At 48.2% G+C, this 18,251-nt stretch overlaps 1 protein-coding gene across 1 annotated transcript in view; it reads right to left on the bottom strand.

The window, feature by feature from the left end:
- Nucleotides 1–723: 723 nt before the first annotated feature.
- The window catches only part of nbas (NBAS subunit of NRZ tethering complex), a 91,511-nt gene continuing 73,983 nt past the window's right edge, over nt 724–18,251 (bottom strand). Inside the window, 4 exon segments of the mRNA XM_067241748.1 lie at nt 724–1,684; nt 7,055–7,186; nt 8,226–8,373; nt 14,050–14,189. Coding sequence (XP_067097849.1) covers nt 1,409–1,684; nt 7,055–7,186; nt 8,226–8,373; nt 14,050–14,189 — 696 coding nt within the window. The 3' untranslated portion in view covers nt 724–1,408.

Raw genomic sequence — 18,251 nt, 5'->3', positions numbered from 1 at the left:
CATGTGTGTGTTTGCCACTTCTGAAATGAGTCTGCAATCAAAGCAGACCTTTGGCTTGGGTTGAAAAGAGAGAGAGAACCACATGTGAGGGAAGGGGGAGAGAGATAAAGGAGGAGAGAAACAGAGACACAGTGGATTAGCGGTTCATTCTCTCTGGCGAGTTGGGGTGACCTGTCTTGATTAGTGGAGTTGACCCACACACTCCTGAGGCCACCGAGTTTGTTTATTGAACACGCACACGCACGCACACACACGCACGCGCGCACACACACACACACACACACACACACACACACACACACACACACACACACACACACACCACACACACACACACACACACACACACGCACACACCTCCAATACCAAGTTGCTCCTAATGGTTCCCTGCTCCCATCGACACAGAGTCACACATTAATAACAAGACAGAAAGGCCTTTAGAGAATTTTGGGCTCAAACTTAATTCCATCACTTGGCTGCTTTAATTGCTCTTGTGAACTTTTAACATTTCTAAAGAAACACTTGTAAAAGCATTCTTTCTGGAAAGAATTGAACCTTGGATAACAATGGGCACTCTACTGCCACAAAGAGCCAGGCTCCAAATAACGGCAAATTAAAATGAAGTCACAATCGTTTTTACACAAACCATTTAAGTAAAAATAGCTGCAGAAAAGTCCACATCCGAATCCCTTGCCTTAAGCCCACGTTGAAAACTTTCACACAGTCATTGAAGAAGCAAAAAAACATCAATTTCAACAGAACACCAACAGAGGTAGACATAAAGAAGATAAGTCACTCCCCTGGTGGGTTTCCTGTCTGGGAATGAAGAAACGCCAAACACACCAACCACCAGTTGTTCAGTTTAATGAATTGGTTTTTATTTGATTGACTGAGGACATACATAGAATCTTCATTGGTCTCAGAACATGGGGAGGAGCCCAGCTCTAAAGAAGCTAAAACTGTTGTTAACTACCACCAATCACACACACTACACACACTTCATTAGGGTGCAACTACATCACTGGAGTTAGTGCACACGCTTGGATTCATGCAAATTGGGCGCCCAGCATGTGGTTGCTTTAGGGCCAATTTGTTTATAAGAAAATAATGTACTGATCATTTAGAGAAAACCAAAGGAAGAGAGGCAGCGTTAAATGACAAAGTCCTAATAAGGGAGCTAGTCACAGAACAACACACACATAATTACTGATTAGAAGACAGCAGAAGCTGCTGAACCGTGCTTTTGTGTGTGAGAGAGAGAGCGTGTGTGTGTGTGTGTGTACTGGCAAACACAGATACGGCCGGGAGGATTATGTAACTTCCGCACCAAACCAAGAAATCTTCAGACTGCTCCCACTGTAGCATCCAGTAGGTGCACATCAGAGCCAGAGTCCAGTCCCAGGTGCCCTCAGAACCACTTGTGCAGGACCGCCAGGGCAGTGTTGAAGGTGAACTGGCCCTGGTGAGTCCCACGGAGCGCCAGGAGCAGGGAGCCGGCCTGAGCCTTGTGGCCAGCCTGGAGGAGCTTGGCGGCGGCTTGCTCGACGTCCCAGCCCCCCTCCTGGTGGTTGGAGAGCAGGTGGGTGCTGAGGGCGGGGTAGAGGGCTGAGGACACGCAGCCCACCAGGAGCCCTCCGTCCAGCAGGAGGGAGAGAAGCTCCGAGTCACAGCACGAGGCGTTCACCTGAGGGGGAGAGGAGGCGACCTGGTTACACGCGCACGAGCACGGTTGCGTGTGCGGGTGGTGTGTTTGTCTGCGGCGTGTTTGTAGTGTGCGTACGCGCGTGCTCGTCGTGTTGTGTCGAGTTTCTGCGGTGTGTGTGGTGCGCTCGGGAGCGTCTGCAGTCCGAGGGTGACAGGGTTGATGGGTCCCTGATGGGGCCAGCGTGAGGTCACATCCTGTGCTGTGACCTCGGTGTCCTCAGATTGCCCCTCAGGACCCACTGTTCCACATGCGTACACGCGTGCGCGCACACACGCACAGGCTCCTCTCGGGCTGCTTCATTCTCTCTTTCTCCCTCGTTCTTCCACGCTAAGCCACTTCACCTCTCTCGATCTCACACAATTATTCCCTCTTTTTCAGCCTTTCTCTCCCTCTCTCCCACCACTTCACTCTCCCTCCCGGTATATTTTCATGGGAGAGAGATATCAATTATAAATGTTGAGTTTGTGTCGGGCTGCAGTGCATGTGGGGCAGAGGGAGTCTGGTTATGTTTGGAGTCGAGCTGGAGTCAAGGGTTCTTCTCTTTCTAGATTCCTCAGTCTCTCTCCGTTCCTGCACAGCTACAAGATCTCTGTTCCTCTGTTCAGGGGAACTGGAGTAATGAGCATTAAAACACCCTCTGGAGGTAAGAGGGGAGTCGGTGCACGACGTGCTATATGTGTACACTGAAGAGCGTGCGCGTGCACCAGAGAGGTGAGACATGAGCAAGTGGTGAAACAGGCGTGTCATGCTTGAGTAGTAATGAGATTTTGTGCTGTATGTGCCATGCAGAAACCAGGAAGGTACAGGGAGAGAGAGAGGGACACCGAGACACACAGAGAGAGAGAGCGGGAGGGCAAGAGATGAGATGGAGAGAGGTGAAAAGAAGTGAGGATAGGTGAAAAGAGAAAACTGAGGAGAGATGAAAGAGGGGTGGCTGTGCAAGTGTAGAGAAAGAGATGAAAAAAGAGAGAATGAGGTGGGGAGAGGAAGATGTATTTATAGAGAGAACGACATTTAGAAGAGGGGAAGTGGGAAGGGTAAGGTGAGAGAAAGAGAGGGAGAGACAGAGGCGGAAAGAAACAGAAAGCGAGCGAGAGCAAGACAAGAGAACGAGAGGGAACAAGAGAGAGAGAGAGAGCAAGAGAGATAGACGCGTCACTGGAATTGTGGATATGCAGATGGAATGGCAGGTTATGCAATTCTGTCACCTGAGCCAAGCTCACATGCCACTGTCTTAGAGAGATGGAGAAAACTCTGACCAGCCTTACACACTCACTCACCCCCCCCCCCCCACACACACACACACACACACACCATTCATCCAGTTAGATAGATGCAAGCAATCAGTTTAGACGAATAAGCGTGTACACACACACACACAAAGCTTGAAGGCTGACTGGTTGCTATGAGAATTCCTGCTTGACCGTGTCAGTGAAGGCTGTAGATTTCAGTCTTAGAGTCAGACAGAGTGACAGCCAGCTGAAAACATATGTCAAAATAAGACAGAGGGAGAGAGGGAGGGAGGGATGGAGGTACGGAGAAGAATACTGATAACACACTGAGATGGAGAGGGGATAGGAAATAGGCTTTTCTCCGTTTTTTGTTGTTGTTTCTTTACCAGGAAGGTGAGTTGTATCGTTTGGCTGGAGATGTACAGATGAATCCTCAATACAGTCCTTCCTCAGGCCTGTGGCTGTGTACCAGACGACCATGTCTGTCTGGAGAGGGCTTCCATCTCAATATCAGGTCTCACACACCAGTCAGCACGATCTAATCACACCAACTCTCATGCTCACCTCGCACTTCTCTCCCTGTGTGTGTTTGGGATTCTTAGGTAAACCTCATTCTCGGCCTCATCTCTTTCCTTTCCTCCATCCATCCATCCACCCATCCATCCATCTCTCACCCCCCCCCCCCCCTTTCCCCAGAAAACACAGCCTGACTACAGATCCCCCCCCCTTTCCCCAGAAAACACAGCCTGACTACAGATCCATGTCCTCTCCTGTCCCAAGGGTACTGTGTTAAGAGGCAAACCAAACGTGTGTGGGTGTCTATTTTTGTGTGTGTGTGCGCGTGCGTGCATGTTTCAGCTGGTCCAAATCCCTCCAAAGTCCTCTTTGAATGATCAAACAATATCTGCCTCGCCCAGCCAGGCGAAGACAGGAGATGTCTCGTCTGTTTGCTGTGTTTACAAATACACACACATACACACACATACACACGCCCACTCTGAGTTAATGAACCCTCATCACTACATGACAACAGTGCAGTCAACTGTCTCCCCCTCACTCCCCTCTGTACTGCCTCCTCCCCTCCCCCCCCTCCCCTCCTCCCCTTCCTTCTTTCCTCACCACTCCTTCCCAACAGCTTGAAGGGGTCCTTGCAGTTTTACAGGGTCTACTTACCACTCCTAAACATTGCCTGATCAGGGTGGTAAATAGCCCATAATTAGCTATTCACAACCTTACACTCTAACACTCCCCTTATCACCCTCCCTCTCTCTCTCTCTCTCTCTCTCTCTCTCCCCTCCCCTCTTTCTTAAACCCTGCCGCACGCCTAATTGGAATTACCGCACGCGTGCCGTCAACTGATGCATTATGCATGCTCAAGCGTTGCTCTATCGTTGAAATCGTACCGCTTCTTTGGAATTCCAGACAACACTAAGTCCTCTCTCCCTCCTTCTTCAGCATCTTTCCGCCCCTGGACTCTGTGGGCTTTGGTGTTGACACAGCACAGTCCCTAGCAGGCAGGACGCACGGCAGCACTATTAGAAGTGACAGGCCCGGAGGAGATGGAACAATGAAGCCTGGGAAACACACAGGCCCGTAAACACACACACATGCACACTCACCCCACACACACAGCCCCATAAACACACATGTTGTACAGTATACATGCTTGGTTCGTGATTAGCAATGAAAGAGAGCGAGGAAAGGCAAAAACGAGGGAAATCAAAACAGTGCGAAAGGAATAGGGAGTAGACATATAGGGAGTGGAAATATGAAAAGGGAAGAGAGCGAGAGATTGCAAGGAAGAGAGAGCGAAATAGAAACAACCTTAAAGAGAGAGAGAGATAGGGAGAAAGACTGACAGGAATAAGGCATTTACAATGTACATTGTATTTAAAAAAGGTAGGAGAGGTGTACTGATAGGTCATGGCATGATCTCAATGAAAATGGATGAGAGAGAGAGAGAGACGGAAAGAAAGAGGGAGAGAAGGTATGAAAACAGATTCCTCCCCCTCCCCTCCCCGCCCCCCCCCTCACCACCTCCCTCACCCCTCATCAATATGCATGGATTAGGAGGATCTCTAACACGCTCCAGGTGTTTCCTTTAGCAAGTGTGTGCGTGTTTGTGTGTGTGAGGGTGCATCGCATTGGGGAAAACAGATGCGATTGTGTGTGTGGGTACCATATAGGAGAGCGTGTGTAGTATGTGAGAGTGCCTGTGTGTGTGTGTGTGTGTGTGTGTGTGCCTGTCGTGCCAGGGCCCGACAGCCCATTCATTCTGCCGGAGAAGCTCTTATCTCCACCTTATCTCAGCATGCTATTAGTCATGCTGATGTTAACCCCTCGGCCCCTGCTCCAGCGCTCTCCACATCCTCATGCAGGCCCATACATCTTCACAGAGGGAGCGTGCGCGTTGTGTGGACGTGTGTTGAGAGAAAGAGAGAGATTTTAAGAGAGTAGGGGGGGGGGGGGGGGGGGGGGTGAGTCAAGGAAATTCAAAATGGAGAAAATGAAAGAAGAGAGGACCAAAAGAAAAACAATCCCTCCCTCCTTCTCAAGCAATAAGGAACCGCATGCAAAATAATCTTCCCAATCACAATGAAGGGGGGGAGCTCCACCAGCACACAAAGCCATTATAATGCAATCAAACACATGACCTTTTTCCTCGTTGCTGCCTTTTCTATTATGAACTGTTTCCTATCGGCAGTTTTAATTGAAGCCTAATCTTCACGGCCAATGGGGAGGTAATAGCATGTTATCTATGGTGTTGGAGGGAGGTGTAGAAAAACAAAACAACCAGCGCACAAGTGTGATATCAGACACACAGGAAGGAAGTTGGCGGCGGGGGGGGGCTGTCGCTGACACTGAGGCAATGACAAAAGCTAATGGTTTGGGGGGAAAAAATAAACATTTCAAAGAGGATTCGCACGTAACAGTACGCACTGCAAACCGTGTAGGAGCTGGCTGAAGTTATCTCCGGGTCTCTGCAGGGGTGTTGTACAGGACTGGTGGAAGCATTATGGTGCAGTCTACTTTTAGCCAGACGCGGAGCCGGCTCCATCACCTCACAGCTTCCCTCAGATCCATGCCCATCTACACAGTCCTACAGACTGAGCATCCTTCTGCCCAGAACAGCTGGACACAAAAAGGGTTAGAATATCCCAAAACACCCCTGTCCCTGAGACAGCGTAACAGGCTGCTAAAAGCACGAGCTAATAACAGAAGACTCTCCCGGCCACCAAAGCCCTAACCCTGCTTGGCCAGCACATTTCACAGAACTTTCACAGAACAGGGGAAGGGGTGAATGGCTGAACGTTCCCCGTCGGGTGATATTCGGATGGGATGACCGTGCCGTCCTAGCGGAGGAGCACGCCCTCGCCCCGGAGCTGCTGAGGGGGATCCCGAAAGGCAGGCCTGGGCGTCGAGAGACGGCACGCATCCGCTACAGGTGAATCATTGACATATGTTAACGCGGTCTGAGCCAGGCTCTCGGTAACACTGGGACACGTTCAACCGTCACACAAGCCCGGGTCTGGAGTGCTCCACTCACACGGACACACGTCAGGCCTATCGCAGGCATTTAAACACAGCTAAGGTCAAGCGCTACTTACACACTCATGGCAAAACAACGCAAGATTCATTCGGACAATGTTAACCCTTTCGCTTCCTCTTCTCCGCTGACTGTGTGGTCTGCCGTACCTGTATCGCTTCCTTCATACAGCCACACACACACACGCACGCACACACACGCACACCACACTTTCTTTCTTTTTCTCAGCGATAAAAGGATCGTATGGCGAGATAAGAGGTCTTAGGCCTCATTAACTAGAGCACTCGCTTAACGGAGACTCTGCTTATCTGATCTGGGAACAGCAGCAAGGCTACTGGGTGTAGAGTAGACTGCTTCAACACTGATACCGATCGGAGACCAGTCTAAATGGTCTACTGGGGTGTACGGAACCTAACAGCCACACTCCATCTGAGAACAGCTTTGGCGAGGGAAGTTGGTCACGTGTCATTGACCTGATGGTGTAGAGGTCAACGAAGCGATTCTTGTGTAGCGGCGTTATGATCGGACCTAGAATCAGCCAGGAGCTCCAGTCAGTCACTGCGTGCCTACCTCTGAGATGCTGTGGATCTGATCCAGGGTCAGCTGCAGCAGCTGCTCATCTCCACTTTCCGTCATGAGCTTGAGGGAGGAGAGCTGCAGTCCAGGCTGGTCTAGGAGTAGCCGGGCGATGTGTCTGATGCACTGGAGGGCAGGGAGAGGGGCAGAGGAGGGGAGGGAGGCATTGAAGGAGGGAAGATGAGGGAATGGAGGAGAAAGGGGGAGGGAGGGACGGTGGTGAGAGAGGAAGAGAGGGAAAAAAGGGGGATGAGAAAGAGGGAGGAGGAGAGAGAAAGAGGAGGAGAGAGAAAGCCGGGTAGAAAGGAAGGAGAGATGGAGAGAAGGATTAAATGATGTGCAGAGTAAAAGAGGAACACACATGGGTGCTTTCAAGGCAGACCTATAGATACAGTACACACACACACACATGCGCACAGGCGCTCATAGACAGTAGCGACTGGAGGTGGCGGGGGTAATTTATGGATATCACAATGCAATCTGACTCGCCCATGCACCAGCGGTTTCATTCCAGCAGATTTAAATGAAAGCTGTTCAGAGGAGTAAAAGCCTCCTCCTCCCCTGCTCACATTAGACAGCCAGGCGCTATCCACACAGAATAGCATTAGCGCTAAACTAATACCAGTCAGCTGACGCTACACACACACACACACTGAATATCATAAAGCGCTACACTTCCCTAGCGCTCTACAGCATGAAAAGCATTAGGCCATGCTAATATCAAAGGCAGTCTCGCTGCCATAGAAGGGCATTCGATATACTAGAAGTGCTAAAGGACATACAACGTGGCTTGAAGGCTACACATTCAGCTACACATTCGGCGGAATGTTTACGAATGAGTGGCTTTACCATGAGGGAAGCAGTGTAGGCGGAAAATGTCCTACTAATGTCCTATTTAAAACAGACTTCCTGTGTGTTGTGGATGAGAGCATTTCCAGCCTGCTGATAGGGGCGTGGGTTGCATTATACATGACAGACATGTCCCCACCACATTTTGAGAACGGCAAATCGGTCCCCCTCCCACTTTTTATTTTATTTATTAAGGACGGCCTGTCCCAGCCACTTTTTGAAAAGGAACTTACGCCCCCGATGTGCGTGTAAGTGAAATGAAGTGCCACAAGGAGACACAAAGGAACACGGGCACACAGACAACTGTTTTCCTTACCTGGGCAGGCAGCTTGTGTTTGGTGGGGTACAGGGAGCGGCACATGGCCGTGACCTCTACACCCAGGTCCAGTTGGACCTCCGAACCTTGGCAGTGGGAGAGCAGCGCTGAGGTCCAGACCACCCAAGGGTTGCGCTCCGTCTCCGCCCTGGGGAGAGACGAGACACGCGAGAGTGGACGCGCGTGTGCGTGAGAGCGAGTGGGAGAGAGTTAGACAGTTTGTGAAGATGCAACTTGAGCACCGCATTTGAGATTCATAATAAGTTCACATTAGAGCGACCTGAGGGAGCACTGTAGAACATGACTGCGCCGACGCGAGAACACAACAGTAGAACTACAAACGAATGAACCCAAACAGGAGCTGACATGTTGGGGAAGAAGAGAGGCACAACACTACAATACCCACACACTGTTAATATTAAAGACCCGTGAGTGCGGCGCTACACTCTCTAAATTAGCGCTCGCTAACTTGCTCACACACGAGCTCGGAATAGGACGAGACAGCTGCCAGCAGTGACTAGCATCAGGCCGCGAACGCGGCCCCGTGGAGCCATTGCGGCCTGGCTAACGCTACACAACACAACCACATCGTCATAACCGACAACGTGACAGGAAGGTTTTTCTATAGGCCAGTGTTGAGCTAGTTACTAAAGATGTCTTTGCACAACTTTGAACTTCAAGAACTGTTCATTGAACTGTTGAGTTATTGGGTGTGCTCAAGCCTTCGGCGAGAGCACAACCTTTGTTCTCTCACATATATATTATTGGGTGTGCTCAAGCCTTCGGCGAGAGCACAACCTTTGTTCTCTCACATATATATTATTATTATTATTATTTTTATTTTTATTTCTTTTTGCCCCCCTAAAACTCAGTAAATACTTGGCCTACATAGACAACGTAGGTGTCAAAAGTTTCGTCTTGGTAGCGATTGAGTTGCTTCTATTGGAATTTACGTTCCGTTGCATGGTTTAAGCTTAAATTAAGTTTTTGTGGCGAAAAGTGAAGCTAACGGTGGCTAATTTGCTAGCCACAGTCACTGACGTTACTAACGTCACTGCGTCACTAACGTCACGAAAACACGCGTGACTACCTTTGCCAGAACATTCGTTTAGCATCTGTTAACTTGGGGGATAGCTAGGCTAACTATAGCTTTACTGCAAGGCAGCTGCAGAAACGCCACAAGAAAAGAGGCCAGGGTGATAACTATTTACTCATTTTACTTTGTGATATGACACACAATTGTGATGTGTAATGTACAATATAAGCTGATATTATTAAGGAAGTACATCTACTTTCGGAAACAGTAGTCTACTATTTCACTGAAGTATTAGCATCATGACATTAGCCTGTGTTTCCCGGGCAACACATACTACAGTGGTCTATGATGTAGCGTTATCTGTTTTCAATCGTTAAAATAAACATTCCTCACATATACATTTTCGTTGTAGGATTTATTCTGACATTAGAAAACGATTTGTTGGTGAAATTACCATTACCTGTGGTTTCAAACCAGTGTAGCTCACTGCAACGCTGTAGCTTACGCGAGACACACTACAAAAACATCTAGCTACAGTACACAGCTGTTTAGGAAGTCAAACGGCGACAGAAAATGTTCGGCACTCCCCTTACTTAAATCAAAAGTCTATCTAACTACTAACCTGAACTTCATTGCCACAGCCTAAACGTTGTCAATCTGTTCATGACAATAATTAATTTCAGCCTAAACCGTACAACGGAACGTTAAATCCAATTCAACCAAGGCAATCGCTACCAAGACGAACACAGCAGTAGTCTAGTACTGTACCGTGGTAGTACAATTTACCGGGGCAGCTTCTCAACACAGGGCTATATCGCATTTTGCGTTGTTACTGACAATGATCGCTACCAGTGAGCTTTTTATGAATGAGCAATTTTCCACTAAATAAATGTCAAGCTTATTTACGTTTTGGGGGGCATATTTTCAGTTAGCAGATGGTACCGTTTGAATTGCGATTCCATCTACTACTGCCGGGTAACGTCGTAGAATAATCTTCAAAGGGGTTGTTTATTCATGAATGAATGCAATATGAGTAGGCTAAATGCCTGAAAATATCATGAGAAGAGAAAAACTTAAAATGACGTTTAAATCATAGAGATTAGGTCAATTTTTACACCGGTCTGCAATAATGTCACGAAAACACGCGTGACTACCTTTGGCAGAACATTCGTTTCACATCTGTTAACTTGGGGGATAGCTAGGCTAACTATAGCTTTACTGCAAGGCAGCTGCAGAAACGCCACAAACAAAGAGGCCAGGGTGATAAATATTTACTCATTTTACTTTGTGATATGACACACAATTGTGATGTGTAATGTACAATATAAGCTGATATTATTAAGGAAGTACATCTACTTTCGGAAACAGTAGTCTACTATTTCACTGACATATTAGCATCATGACATTAGCCTGTGTTGCCCGGGCAACACATACTACAGTGGTCTATGATGTATCTGTTTTCAATCGTTAAAATAAACATTCCTCACATATACATTTTCGTTGTAGGATTTATTCTGACATTAGTAAACGATTTGTTGGTGAAATTACCATTACCTGTGGTTTCAAACCAGTGTAGCTCACTGCAACGCTGTAGCCTACTGTACCCGAGACACTAGTGTGAGTAGCTAACAACAACTCCTCAGCTGTTTAAGTCGAACGGCAACAGAACATGTTCGGCACTCCCCTTACTCAAAAGTCTTTCCGTAGGGAAACTATCTGACTACTAACCTGAACTTCATTGCCACAGCCTAAACTTTGTCAATCTGTTCATGAAAATAATTAATTTCAGCCTAAACCGTACAACGGAACGTTTAATCGAATTCAACCAACGCAATCGCTATCAAGACGAACACAGCAGTAGTCTACTAGTAGTACTGTACTGTAGTAGTAGAATTTACCGGGCAGCTTCTCCACACAGGGCTATATCGCATTTTGAGTTGTTACTGACAATGATCGCTACCAGTGAGCTTTTTATGAATGAGCTATTTTCCACTAAATAAATGTCAAGCTTATTTACGTTTTTGGGGGCATATTTTCAGTTAGCAGATGGTACTGTTTGAATCGCGATTCTATCTTCTGCCGGTAAAGTCGTAGAATAATCTTCAAAGGGGGTTCTTTATTAATGAATGAATGCAATATGAGTAGGCTAAATGCCTGAAAATATCACGAGAAGGGACAACTTAAAAGGTCATAGAGATTAGGTCCATTTGTACACCGGTCTGCCAAATGTATTCGTTTTGATTCAGCCTGTCAGCTGCCTCTTGCAGGGGAAATGAGAAGACGTCATATTTCATTCTACACTTCACTCGTATTTTGAGTTGTAAATGAGCAGCAAAAAAAAGATGCTTTTAAATCTATGTAATCTTTATAAATAATAAGTAGGCCCGATGCATTTTTATATAAAATATACAGACCCCTGTGCAACCGACGCAAGCAAGCACACCCTACAATTTCCCCAGAAATTGTATCCTCTCTAGTTTCATTTGGAATGGGTGTAGCTCAGTGGCGAAGCATTTGAATGTATACCAACAGGTTTCAGGTTCAAATCCCCCCTGTCTTGTATGAAAGTGTAAGCAGAACTATCCTTGGCCTGTCTTCACACAACACACACAGCAAGTCTGAATCTATGCAAACAACTTACATCATTAGCCTAAAATAACATTGTGATGGAGGCTCCACTGTGTCGCTAACAGTTATTGCTAGTGGTTATTAGCCCACAGCTATATGGCTCCTCGGTGTGTTATGGTTGCCAATGCTAATGCATAGAATAACAGGTCCCATTTAATCTCCTCAGAAGGGATCACAGCACTCTGTCAGGTACTAAAACAACCTAGCATTGCTCTTCATATTCATGTGGGAGTGAAGGAACACGATCTTAAAGCTCGAACAAAACCATCACAGGGCTGACACCCTCCCATGTGTTACTGTGGCGACGCGGGAGAGCTTAAGTGTTATTGTGAGGTGGGAGGAGTACATGCGATGCGCCTTCACGACGGGATGCTGCTTCCAAAAGCAGCGGCACGGGGTAACAATGTCATTTACATGACAAGTACCTGAGCTGAGGGAGAAGAGGAGGATCACTGGAGGACGAGGACTGCATCCCTGAATATTTGGCATTTTCTTGAGTCCTGATTTCCACCAGTAGAAAAAGGTCGAACGCTATTGTTGAATCCGGGGGAAACACGATATTGAAACCTTTTCTTTTAGGGATTTTTTCCCCAAGGAAGCGTTCCTCAGAAAGACTTGTGCCAGGGGCGTCCGAGTTGGCGTGTGTTTGTGAGTGTGTACTTTAAATACCGCGGACGGGCACGTGAGGCTAACAGCACGAGCACGCTAGCTAAGCGGCTGGCTTTGGCGAGGCTGGCGCTGGGTGACACGGCGGGGCTGGCTGCTCCGCACAACACTTCCACTGCTGGCATCTGCAACTGCCTCCTCAGCCCTCCCTCTGGCTGGCTTAGCTCGAGTGGGGCAGAGCTGGGGCCCAAGAACACTAACACACACACACACACGTGGTGCGTATTGTGTGTTTGTGAGTCATGTGGCTTCGTGCTGATGTGAGTCATCGTGGCCTGGCCTCTTCTGCAGTGGCTGTTTGAATCATGACTCAGATTGCTCGGAGCCAGGCACAACGGCGCGAACAAACACACACACACACACACACAGAAACACACCGGACATCTCAAACCCTCGCACACACAACATGAAACTGCCCCCCCCACCCACACACACAGGTAAGCAGTGGTGTGTCCTCACAGGGCCGTGTGTGAAAGGGGGCGCGGTGTGTTAGATCCGGGGGTGAACTCTTGGTCCTCATCCTAGCAGAGTAATCCGCTCCACTCCTATTGTTCCTGTCAGCCTGCTCAGTGCCAGGGATATGAGGGGCTTACAGCCCCAAGACAACTCTACCAGCTCTCACACACACTCACACACTCTCTCACACACACACTGTGATAAACCGCTATGTCTTCCTCTCGGTCCCTCTATTGTTCTATTATTCTCGAACCCTCAGCTGTACATCTTTACTCATCTTCCGCTATGCTCACCCCCACCCCGCTCTCCTCCCCCACAATCTTTTGTTCTAAATTTCGTATTCACTTCCCTTCATCTCAAATCGATCGGTCTTAACCTTGTGTTCCACTTCCGATTGTACTCGGTGTCTCTCGCTCTCTCTCTCCTCCTCCTTCCTTCAGTCTTTCTGTCTATTAAACAAGCGGCAATCAGTCCCACATGTTTGATAAACAACCACAATCAATAGCTCACACCAAGACACTTGAAGGCGACACGGAAACACACCCACTATCTCCCTCCCCCGTCAGCTGCTCCCTCCCGCCATTCACTCACACACCCCCCCCCACACACACGCACACACACACACAATAGCTAATCATTCTGCTTGACACCCTTAACTGAGGCATGTTCGGGTGAAGGACAGCCGAGCCTTGATTTGCTTATTGAAACCTTGTGATTTGATTGGATCCATTTCAGACCTAACAAGACATATTTACAATTGGCCTCCGAACAGGACGGGACAGCACTGGCATCAGATCATGCATTAAACATCGGTTTTACATAACGCGCTGCTCAAGACCCTGACAGTCCAGAGCAGGAGGAAGTTCCCTGGATGGGCGAAAGCCGAGTAGGGAGGAGGAGGGAGGAGAAACGCATAAAGCTGACACTATGAGCCGGCGTGTTGCATTGTGGGGCGTCAGGGCGTCGGATGGTTTACACCGAAGGGCAGATCTTACTGTATGATCGTGTGTGTGTGTGGCAAACAGGAAAGAATCTTACACTTCCTCTTTCGTCATCGGTGGCCACGCCTGTAGGAGGAGCATGAGGAGCTGAAACTCCTCCCACTTCCTGGCAGCCTCCAGCAGCTCCAGGAAAAGGGTGTACCTCTTCTCCTCTTCCTCAATGTCCTCCATCTCCACCTGAGAGAGGGAGGTGGAGAGGGAGAGAGAGAAAGAGAGAGAGAGAGAGGGAGATAGAGAGAAAGGGAGAGAGAGATCAATGAACTTCAGTTTCATGAACATGCACCAAACCATGCACACCTTCAACCAAACACTATGGACAACCTTACACACCAACACATCCATGTGTAAAGTGTTGGTCTGGAGAAGTGGTGTGGAGAGAGGGGCCAGGGTTAAGGACACCCCCCCCCTTCACTGTAGACCCCCACCCTCCACGCCATAATTAAAGACACAGAGTCACACTGAGAGGAGATGGGAACAGAGAGATGGATGGGGTGAGAAAAGTATCTGGAGAGTAGAGGAGGGGGGAGTAGGGCAGAGAAAGCAAGAGAGAGAGAGAGAGAGAGAGAGAGGGGAGAGAGAGAGCGAGCGAGGGAAGGAAGGAAATAGAGAAAGTAATTAATTTTCTTCTCAGATGTTGGCTCGAGTGTGATTTAACAGTTCAGAGAGCGGCTGATTTCTGAAGGGAAAACTAAAAACTGCCAAACCGTGGCTGAGGCAGGGTAGTACAGGGTAGTATCACACACTCAGTCTCTCTCACACACACACATACACACTCTCTCGTGCACACATTTTCTTTCTCTACCACACACACGTACACAGTTAATACACTCACTCACGTTGAGTCAAGCGGAACCCCTCAAACCCAGAACACAAAAACACACAGAGTTGACTTTGCTGTACACGGGCAACACATCGGCACATAGCATGTCCCTAACCCTCACAGCGCCCCACAGTCACACACAACCCCAGAACAGGACAGGCCACTGTGTGAAAACACAGGTGCGGAGATGGAAAGCAATCGCAATTTTTTTCTGGGTGAGAAACAAAGACATGAGAAGTGTTACTTTTGAAACGTGGTTGACAGATGGAATTTACGATAAAAAGACAATTCTTTTCACCCACACTTTGGGTTCAACATATAGCAGTTCCCAGTGTCTCTCCTTAACGAAGAGGGATGGTAATTAATTATGCCCGTGATTAAAATCAACACTTACAAGCCGTGTTGTACAAGACGGAGAGAGGGGGAGGGAGGAGGAGGCGAGAAGGGGGAGGGGCGCTGTCACGGAGAAAGGAAATGCCATAACATTTACCGGGGAAGGTTCTGACAAATTAAACAAGACCGATTAGAGTGAATCACACCCTCTCTCTCTCTCTCTCTCTCCAATTTCTTCTCTCTCCATCTAACCCCCCCTCCCTTCCCCCCATCACTACCCTTTTATCCTTTCCTCCAATCCCTCCATCGTGGCCTCCAGTCACTGTTTTTCCCCGACAGGCCCATGTGGAAGCCTGGCAGACTGGCTGGAACAACAGGGCTTTAATGGCGCTACACTTAGCCCACGGCCTCACACCTGTCACAGTCTTCATATGAGACCATCACTGGCCATTAGAGTGCAGGCAGACTGGAGCTCTACTCACAAACCCCGCAACGCTACCACCTCTGACACACACACACACACTCGTACACGTAAACATGTTGCTTCTAAGTGGCTACTTTCCAGTAATGTTGTTTTTCCCGAACAGTTTTAGCCACATGCTACACATAATAGTTAAGAGGACTCGGCTAGGCTTTTACAGAGGATAAGAGAGTGTAGGGAGGAACAGTAACAGCACCAACAGCCCGGTGACCCCGCTCTGTATGTTCTAGATGTTCTTTCGAGAGAAACTAAAGGTTGTTACGTTTAAGAGTGTGTGTGCATGTGTGTGCGGTGGCTTCTTTCAATGCAGAAAACATAACGAGTCAAGTCCTGTTCTGCTATTGGCTGCTGGAAAGCAGCAGCATGCACAGGATGAGGACAAAGCAGAACTTTTGCCGCTGCATCAAGGACAAACACACACACTTCAATGGAGTGAGCAGCTAATCCCGTTTGGCCTGACCTGCATGCACGGTCAGACGAGGTTTCTCCGACACTGATTAACACTGCAATGCAGTCTATCCCAGATGTCTGGCGATGGATAGAGATGTGGAGAGAGAGAGAGAGAGAGAGAGAGAGAGAGAGAGAGAGAGAGTGAGTGAGTGGGTGAGAGATAAAGAGAGTCTTGGGTGCTTTGGGGTAAATCGATTGGCAGAGCAGAGAAGCCGGCACTTTATAGGGGGTTTCTGGAAAACCTGGCACACGAGTCACGACAAACCATACACCTTCGGGTTAGGACACACTTATGTGTTCCTGTCTACATTGAACCATCACTTAGCCAGAAGTGTGTGTGTGTTTGTGTGTGTGTGTGTGGAGAGGTAAAAGGCTGTGGGAGACAGCCAGATGAAGCGGTAACTTTCAGGAAGCGATGAGACTAGGCAGGGGGCTAAATGGAGGGGAGTGCAATCGCTCCACTCCTCCTCAGAAGCACTGGCTAGCATCTGCTCTCACCATTTAGACAGATTAGGGGGAGACAGGTGGAGATTACATACACACACACACACGCACACGCACAAGCACATAGACGCACACAATTGATTCCGTTTGATGTCAGGTTGATGCGACATCCTGTGGTCGGTCGTGGATCTGTTTGCGTGTGATGAAGGAGGGATTAAATAAGAGATAAGCAGGTAATGAATCATGTAGGAGGGTACCTCTTGATCGCACATGGCTGGATAGGGGGGATGGGGGATGGAGGGAGAGATGAAGGAAGCAGGGGTAATGGGTGCAAAGGAAGGGGCTGGGGTGAAGGGTGGAGGAAAACCAGGAGCTAAAACTCTATAATTAAGGGCTTGGTTTATCCCTCTGCTTTCAAGACAAGCGGATTAAATATTAAGCGTGTGCAGGGATACTGTCTATCTCTCCACCTTTAAGAAAAAGCTAAAGACGCACTTGTTCCGGGAGTACAACAGTACTTAAGAAAGATTTGTTGGATCAGATGTTAGTTTATTTCCTCCAGGAACACAAAGACACTTATTGAGGGACTTGTTGCACTTGTTGGTTAGTTGTAACTGATTTAACTACTTGTACTCGCTGTGAGTTATATTATTGTTGCTTGCTTCCCTCCAGGTACACTAGCACTTTCGAGGATCAAGTTTAATTGTTTAATTGTAATTTGTTTAACTACATGCTCTTCTGGGTTCTACCCATTGGCACTTATTTGCTTTTCACAATGTATGCTTCATGTTTTGGCTCCCCGCAATGTTTTGGGGGCTATCTCGTTGTTGATGATCATTGACCGAAGCACTTTTTGTAAAGCTCCTTCTTGTAAGTCGCTTTGGATAAAAGCGCCTGCTAAATGAATCCATGTCAAATGTAAATGTAAGAATAGGGACCCTTAAGGTGCAGCCATTCTCATACTGTATGAGCGCACAAGAACACGACTGCACCCCCTATGGTCAGACAGACATGTCAATAACTGGACTCATAACTATACTCATAACTGGACTAATAACTGGGATTTAAAAGGGCGGTTCAGGCACTGGAAACCACAGTGGCGTGCTGTGCCATGGCATTCCTTCAGGTCGCCAGTCACCAATGTGCTGTAACAGCGTGACTCTGAACACACACAAATCCCAGCTAAGCCCATGTCCTAGCTTCACATGCTGTCTGAGAGTGAGGGAACGAGAGAGAGAGAGAGAGAGAGAGAGAGAGAGAGAGAGAGAGAGAGAGAGAGAGAGAGAGAGAGAGAGAGAAAGAGAGAGAGAAAGAGAGAGATCTGAGCCCTGGGATCCAGGGATCTATCGTGTCTGGCCTTTCTGAGCGCGCTCCGAATGAGCTCATTAATATTCATTGACTGGCTCAGCGCGTCGTCCTCGGCGACCGGCAGAATGAAGTTGCAGAGGTCGCGCAGCTCACAGAGGGGGAGAGCACGAGCGAGGGATGGATGAAAAGAGAGAGAAAGTTTAAGAGGAAGGAGAGAGTGATGTGACTAGCAAAAGGGGCAGGCCGAGGACTCTGTGAGGTCAGAGGAGTTGTCAGCTCCTGAATAAGCCCTACAAGCACCCCCCCCCCCCCCCACCCCGCACACACACACACACACACGTAGGACACACTTGTAGTACACATTAAAGTCGTACACACACAAACTCATTTCCAAATTCATTTC

The sequence above is a fragment of the Osmerus mordax genome, chromosome 8 (assembly GCF_038355195.1).
Source record: "Osmerus mordax isolate fOsmMor3 chromosome 8, fOsmMor3.pri, whole genome shotgun sequence".
Classification (NCBI taxonomy): Eukaryota; Metazoa; Chordata; class Actinopteri; order Osmeriformes; family Osmeridae; genus Osmerus; species Osmerus mordax.
This window is presented reverse-complemented; position numbering and strand designations above follow the sequence as displayed.